The sequence below is a fragment of the Polistes canadensis genome, unplaced genomic scaffold (assembly GCF_001313835.1).
Source record: "Polistes canadensis isolate GaletaPanama2010 unplaced genomic scaffold, ASM131383v1 scaffold_266, whole genome shotgun sequence".
In the NCBI taxonomy this organism is placed as follows: Eukaryota; Metazoa; Arthropoda; class Insecta; order Hymenoptera; family Vespidae; genus Polistes; species Polistes canadensis.
In genome coordinates this window covers 84,750-93,250 of record NW_014569813.1, presented here as the reverse complement: position 1 = coordinate 93,250, position 8,501 = coordinate 84,750, and the positions used below count along the sequence as shown (strand labels likewise).

The 8,501-nt window shown below is 29.2% G+C and overlaps 1 protein-coding gene across 1 annotated transcript in view; it reads left to right on the top strand.

The window, feature by feature from the left end:
• Positions 1 to 6,322, top strand: part of LOC106790868 (serine/threonine-protein kinase polo-like) — a 16,296-nt gene extending 9,974 nt beyond the window's left edge. The window contains exons 2-8 of the mRNA XM_014756086.1: positions 1,334 to 1,438; positions 2,087 to 2,203; positions 3,276 to 3,490; positions 3,632 to 4,067; positions 4,199 to 4,659; positions 5,243 to 5,376; positions 5,485 to 6,322. Of these exons, the coding sequence (XP_014611572.1) occupies positions 1,334 to 1,438; positions 2,087 to 2,203; positions 3,276 to 3,490; positions 3,632 to 4,067; positions 4,199 to 4,659; positions 5,243 to 5,376; positions 5,485 to 5,825 (1,809 nt within the window). The 3' untranslated portion in view covers positions 5,826 to 6,322. The remainder of the gene's footprint in view (positions 1 to 1,333; positions 1,439 to 2,086; positions 2,204 to 3,275; positions 3,491 to 3,631; positions 4,068 to 4,198; positions 4,660 to 5,242; positions 5,377 to 5,484) is intronic.
• Positions 6,323 to 8,501: the final 2,179 nt, after the last annotated feature.

The following is an 8,501-nucleotide window of genomic DNA, read 5'->3' as shown; positions in this document are numbered from 1 at the left end:
TATATATATTTTTTCAGAATAACATTTGTATTTTTGAGTAATGCACATGTCATTTATATAATACCCATATCAAAACCTTTTTTCATACTTTGTTTAATAATAGCATTTGTCATTCTATAAAATGTCTAGAAGAAAAAATATATAATAATTCTTTTACTTTGTATATTACCAATATAACATATACATATATATATATCTAAATGTATGACCAGTTGTACTAGTTTTATTCAGCACACAACTTGAAAACTAAATAGAATAAGAGAAGTCACGAATCCAGAACGAAAAATGTTGAGAGGAGAAGAAAATCTTTTGAAGAGTCATCGAGAATTAGTTATCCTATCTTCGAGAGGATTTATATATTTTTTTTAAATAGAGATCTTGAAAGAGAAAACCTTTCACTTTGGTGCAACGATGAGAATGAAAGAGAAATTATCGTATTTTCCATTTCTTCTTACTACCCTTTTTCTTTTTTTTTTTTTTTCTTTTAATATATATATGAACCATGCGTTTTCTTCCTCTCTTTTTACGTGCGTTTACGTATGTAAGATCATCTCGAAATAGCCACAACTATTTCTACTTACTCTACTTTTCATTCTTATTTTTTTCTTCTCTTATTCCGTGCCAGAAAGAACGAATTCGTTTTACGTTTATATTAACGTTTTATTTTAATAAGAAAATACAAATTCATCATTTTTCTCTTAAACTCATTTTTATTATAATTATATTATCTCTATTTCTTGTTATATTTATTATGTCAAAAGATATTAATTACTTAATTTAAAGGAAACTTCTTTTAGGTAAATAAAAAAATTAAAATGCATGTGTGCTTTAAATAGGTATTAGTAATATGAATCTATATGGTACTTGATAAAGAATATACCTAATGAAAATAATACTCATATATAATATGAAAATAAATTACTAATAAATATAAGAAAAATAATACTCGATACAAGAAATATTATTTCATAATAATTTAACAAAATCAAATGCATTATATTTCGTTATTATAATTTAATAAAATGTTACAGTATAGTTTTATGTATTCTGTGTTCAACGAGTATAATATTCGTTATAGCAGTTAAAAGATTAAATAAATCTATATGGTACTCGATAAATAATATATTATTTCATAATAATTTAACAAAATCAAATGCATTATATTTCGTTATTAAAATTTAATAAAATGTTACAGTATAGTTTTACGTATCCCGTGTTTAACAAGTATAATATTTGTTATAGCAGTTAAAAGATTAAATAAAAAATAACAAATATCATGAGTGTTATGGGATTGTGAATTAAATAATAATTCAATAATTATTTTTATTTCCAGGGGGGCTTTGCAAGGGTCTACCTAATGACCGACGTCAGTGATGGAAATCAATACGCTTGCAAGATAATCCCGAAAAATCGGATGCAGAAAATCCACATGCAAAAGGTTCGCAAACGTCGACTCAACTTTCTTTCATCGTTATACGCCCTCCAAGATTTATCCTGGTCCACTTGGGTTCATTCCAAAAATGGATTCCTGAAATCAAACGCGACTCTAATACTATTTTCGATTTGATTTCGATCGGAGAATCGAAAAATGGCAAAGTTTCACCGATAGGATTCAACAGAATGTGTCTTTCGTCTAAATTTTATTTGCACGGTATGGGAGAAGCCGAAAAAGTAGTAAAACAAATTGCGAAAATGACAAGTCATTTCTGTTTTATTTTATTCGAACAATGTGTAACACGTATAATTTTATTGTTAATAGTAATGGTAACATAATGATCGTTTTATTTTTTGAAATATACATCAAATATTTTTCGACTGGCTTCGACGTTTACCGTTGCTTATATTTTATTTCTTTGTTAATGTGATCTAATACTTTATCTCGTTGTTAGAATGAATTATTAAATGAGTCGTTCCAAATTTTTCTTATTATAAATAATCTTTTATATAGTATAGTATAATATATATATATACGATCAATATAAAAAGTTTGATTAATTTTGATGGGACAATAACCGTAATGATTTTTAAATGAAAATCTTTGTTTAAAAAAAGTATCCATTAAAAAAAGAAACTTTATGTTTTACAGACCGCACGCGAAATCATAATCCATAAAGAATTGAATCATGTGAACGTTGTACAAATGCATCATTACTTCGAGGACAACTTAAACGTATATATGTTGTTGGAACCCTGTCCGCGAAAGGTATGACTCCTTATATCTTTACACCTATCTGTTGCTTTTCTACGACATAGCATTCTATAGGATTCATGTGAGATTTCCCAAGCTTATATTCTGACAATTTCTAACGTCACCTCCAACTGAGAAAGGAACACTAATACTTTTACACATGAAAAATAAAACAACAAAATTTTTGTAACAGTTAGAACAAACTATTTTATTTAAAACAAATATATTATACAAAAATAATATATAAGATATACAATAAATAGAAAACAATCGCGAATTAGGGTGTCTAATGTAAGACAAAATATACGTTAAATAATTGATAAAGATTTTCAAATATATATTTATCTTTTAAATGAACAAAATAATCTGTTTGAGTAAGATTGTAAATGTAATTGAGTAAATATTCGTGGAATTCAGGCCGACTTCCGATCCAGGTATGGACAAAAATATGCAACCGAGGTAGTCTGCACGCGATGATGCACGTGTTCGTTCATTCTTCGGAATTATGCTTACTTGAGGTGCACACTATCCACCTTGAGGTTCATCTTTTCCGTTCGATTGGCAAAGAGAGCGGCACTTACACTCTCCGTGGCCGATCTGTCGACTTGTTTGTACCGTTAGGATGCGACGAAACGATCTATACATATATACACAGACACACACAGAGACACACACAATTATTTCATCAAATCTTCATCACGAAACTTTCACAAAATTGTCTGTTAATCTATTTCATAGAAAATAGTCATTATAAATAATAATAACAATAATCATAAAGTATTATTAAAACTTTCTTCAAATGTGTTACCTTAATATGATTATACAAATATAATATTCCGTAATAGTTAAGTCATATGAATTTAATTATCTACTAGGAATATTATTCCCTTTATTAATTATAATGTTGTTCGTGGTAAAAGAAAAACCAAACAGAGATATAATTCAGTTTAATAATTACAAAATAACGTAATAGCTCACGAGATGAAATATTTGTAATGCATTCTAATCGTATTTTTGCATAATTTAATGCATAATTTAAAAAAAAAAAGAAAGAAGACATAAACGTTTCTTATTTTTATTTTGACAGAGTTTAATGCACGTATTGAAGTACCGTGGTAAAGTCACAGAACCGGAAGCACGATATTACATGAAACAAATGGTAACCGGTGTAGCGTATATTCACTCGCAGAAGGTCGTCCATCGGGATTTGAAGCCAGGCAACATGTTCCTGTCAGATCGTATGATCGTCAAAATTGGAGACTTTGGTTTGGCTACGAGGCCTGATGGTCAACGTAGACGAGTGTAAGACAACTTTTAATATATTCTTTTTTTTTTTAATTCAAACATTAGTTTGACATCAATAAAAGAAAATTCGTTTCGTATCGTTGTTTAAAAAACAAATGTTTGTTTGATTAGTTGACAAATATTGAAACCCTTTTTTAGGACCATATGTGGTACACCGAATTATATTGCACCGGAAGTGTTGTACAAACAAGCGTACAGCTATGAGGCGGATGTTTGGGCGTTAGGTTGCATCCTTTATGCATTACTGGTCGGACAGCCACCCTTCGAGACAGCGACATTAGAGAAAACCTACGCGAGAATATGTAAAAATGATTATCGCGAGGTCGATGACTCGATAGCAAGCAGGAACGGTCAGAATCTTATAAACTGGTTGCTACAACCGAATCCAGAACTCCGACCGTCCTCGGAATGGGTGAAGGAACATCCGTATCTTACAAAGGAATACATACCACCCTCTTTACCGCACACTTGTTGCTACCAAATGCCGCACGCTACGATACTCGAGCCAGCTTCTTCTTCTTCGCCATCTTCGGTCTCGACTGCTTCCAGAAATCAGGAACTTGGGAAAGCTCAGGTATATGGAAAACAATTTAGAAATAGGGGAATTGTATTATCGTTTATAATGAACATCAAATAAAACATAGAGATACGAATAATGGATTATGTAACATCACTGACTATAGAATTTGATTTTCATTTTTGTAGGTTTGGCAAAGTTTAGATCATCCAGATATTTATCCACGTTCTCAGCAACGAGCAACGATGCCTAACGCAAACCAACAACCAACGCAAAATCAACATTTGCTCGAACGGTCTCAAAAAAATATACAAAAAGATTCGAAGGTGTCCAATTGGCTGGTACGAAAATTACCTAAATTACCCAGGTTCAAACAACGATTAAGTAGCGTACTTTGTCCCGACAATAAAAAGACTAGTCTACTTGCTCAAAGTGCTCAGATGCATCGTGCATTGGACAGTTTTGTTTCCGAAATGAAACGTAACAATTTGCAACAGAATCCGCCTGGTGTCGAAGATATCGTGCCCCTTTTTGTCACAAAGTGGATAGATTATTCCAACAAATATGGATTAGGTTTTCAATTGTCAGATAAATCAGTTGGTGTTTTATTCAACGACAATACCAAGATCAGTTATACTCATGACAGGAGGTAAGGATTGATGACAACTAGATGATTTTCTAATACGTACGTTCTATTATGAATTAATTTTAAGTTGTTTGTTTTTTTCTTTTGAGGAAAATAAAACCAAAAAATTGTATTACATAATTCTCGTATACCGCATAACATATTTTAAATAATTTATATATCAGGATAGTCTTTTACTTTCGGTATTGTTGAATTTTTATTCTTCCAAAAGGCTCGTATGATTTCAAACCAAATTATTTTCTTTTTCATCTATCTACAACTCCAAAATTATAATAATTAAAAATCTGTACAAATTCTAAAGTGAACAATTAATATTATAAGAATAAAGTTTACAATGTTTCAAATTGTTTGAATAATTACTTTGACCGGAATAAAATATTGATCATTCAATTCCAAAAAGCGTATGGTATTTAAATGGGAAACTTACATCGTTCTATGATAAAAGTTAAAATTGAGATAGAAACTTGAAACTCTTTTAGGAGATATTTCATAAGTATAAACATTCAAAAATATTCAAAATAAAGAATCAATCTATTATATATAGAAAAAATAATATACATATATATGAATAAATTTTAATTTACAGAAGAATCGAATACATGACAATCGACGACGAAGTTACGAGATATCACCGTGAAAGGGATATACCTGTACCTTTGCAGAAAAAACTTGAGCTACTTCATCACTTTACTCAATACATGGACGAATTTTTAACGGAAGGTAAATTGTCATCTCACTTTTCTTTTTCTTTTACTTACTTACACTTACTAAAAGTGTTAATAAGATGTTCAAATTTAGAATTATTTTAACACGTTGTCAAAAATTTAGGTGGTGAATTAAAGAAATATCGTACAACGGTGAAACAATCAAAGAACGCTTATGTTCCACGCATGAGACGGTGGCTTAGGACAGATAAAGCAATTGTTATGGAATTAACAGTTCCATTACTCCAAGTAAACTTCTTCGTGGATCATACAAAGATAATAGTATCTCAGGAAACTGGCAAAGGGTATTTGATTACCTACATCGACACCGGTAGACATGTATCTTCTTATTGGCTAAATGATCTTCGCGATTTCGGTTGTACTGCTGATCTTTATGAACGACTTTATTACGTCTGCAAGGTTACTAGAGAATTTGCAGAGTTAGACAATAACACGATTGCTTGACCAAAAAATGTTGTTCTTCGACGACGTTCCTTTCAAAACGTTAAATTCAAGTTCGGTAAAAAAACGAAGTTAGGTCGGTTGACTTGAAAAAAATATCGAAACAATATATTATTTAAATCATCGTTCTCTAAATGTTGTTGGATCAGAGTTTCCAAAATTACGCGAACTCACTGACAAAAATCCTGATATTTTCCATACATCGTAGACACCTGTGTACATCGATTTAAAACAAAAAATGGAAAATCGATGAGAAGAGCCTTAATCATTTCTTTCATCGATAATTTGTACATTCGATAAAAACATTGATCGTTATAGTTAACTTAGATTTAAGATAATTGTAATGTTAGGAATGTGAAATAACGTCTTTCCATTATTTAATCGAACAATAATACTTCGAGATATGTTCCAATGATGATGCCCACGTATCTAATAAATGATCATAGATCTCTCTAATTTGTTCCTGGAGGATTAGAAATTTGTCGCCAAAATTAATTGTATACGTATTCATATATATATATATATATATATATTTATATATTTAACGTGTTTATTTTGAAAATATGAATTATTAACGATTAGATCCTTACATCGAAATTATAAATAAATATTGTTAAATTGTCTTTATATATTATTGATACAAGAATCGGCTTGTTATAATATAATTAATCGTCGGTATTCGAAAATCCTGCTTTAGAATCGACGGCGCATCTAGTGCCAAAAGAATCTAAAGATTCTTATTGTTAATAATCCTAGTCACTCTAATTATTTTGTTTGTTTATTTCGGTTTCTTCTTCTTCGTTTCGCCATTTGTTCTTTTCCCATATTTCTTGTTCTTTTTAGAAATAAGAACGACGGATGTCACTGCCATCGTTAATACGCCGTGATAGCGAATCATGCTATCCATTTTTACAGGCTGTTACGTTAATTATAGTTATTATTTATTTTCTATCATATAATCATTATTAACATCGTTTTATTAATTATTGTGTCTTATAAATGTTATACGTTTCATCATTTTCATTATTGATATGTATTACTTTTGTGTTGTTAGATAAGCGAAGAAAAAATACGTACATACTATTTTTCAAATACTTAAGTTCATCGAATGATACTTAACTTTCGTTGAATTTTCTTTATCTTATCTCCTATCAACAAATATATGGATAATAGAAATAGTCCTAACTATTCTAATTAAATCTCTATAATACGTTGTTTAACATCGTGAAAGAAGAAATATTTCTTGCTTTATATTTTCTTTTTTCTTTCTTTCTTTTTGTCTCTCTCTCTTAATACATTTCATTAGTATATAATATACAGATAAATTATACAAATAGCGTAGTAGCATAATACGTCGATTAAATTGGACGTTCATTAATCAAGTTATTGTTATGTGTACATTATTCTTGTTAATTAATTAATGACCGTAATTATCGATCATTAATATTATACATTATTAGTATGGAGATTACTACTATATGCTATAATTATAATTATTATTAATATTATCATTATCATCTTTATAATCATTATAATCATTATCATCATCGTCATCCTTATTATTATTATTGTTAATGATATAACTATAGGTACTTTTATTGTTAGTATAATTATTATCGTTACAATACCAATATATTGTTTAGTATCGGCAAGCTTGAAAATAGAAATATTTTCTATGGTATTAAAATGTGGTGCAGCGATTGTCCGATAATTGTAAATTGTAAAGCAGTGATATTAACTATACACATTTATTTTTTATTAAGACATATATATATATATATCTCTTTTTCTATTCAGGGTTGAACATTTCTCGTGTCATAATGTCGGAAGACAATCATCGGATACGTAGGAATATTTAAGATCTCAGATTCGTTAGCCTTTTTTACAATCTCGTTTAGTGGTATTAACAAAATGTAAAGATAAATAGATATATTTATAATCTCCGCTATAGCAATAAAAAATAATAGAGTCTAAGGGTGGAACCCTATGGTGACGCTTTACGCTGATTTTCAGCGTCAAATTAGGGCTCCATTCAGCTGAAATTAGTAGAGTCATATCCTGATACTCGAAGGATAATCATAAAACATCTAATGGATTATGAATACACAGCAATTGCTTAAGAAGAAAGTACTACGTTTTTTTTTTAGTTTATTTTTTATAAATTAAATCTTATATATTTTTAACATCACAGATTCTCATTAAAGAAATGTAAAGAAAACTTTTTGTACGAGATAAAAACTAATAAAATATACTAACATTAAATCAAATATAATTAATTACATTTATTCTTATCATGTAAAAACAATTTTTAAACAAAATATCCAAACAAATGAACAGGGAGAGACACGAGTGAAATTCACTCTCAAAGGCAGTACTTTTTACTATCTAGATATCTTAAAATTATCTGTTGTATATAAAGAAAGTTCGTATGCCATACGTAAAGATTCCACCTTTAATAAATAATTAAAATAAATGATCTATATTTGATTTCTAATTGTTGTTTGTTTTTAAATGTATATAGAATTAAATTACACATTCACAATGTGTACAGTACTTCCTATTAAAAGTTACTAGGAAATAAGAAAGTTTAAAATATATTGAAATCTAGTAACATTTTTTAGCCTCATATCGGTAATTGTAGTGCTCTACTCTTATCATACCGGTAAGTTACCATCAGAA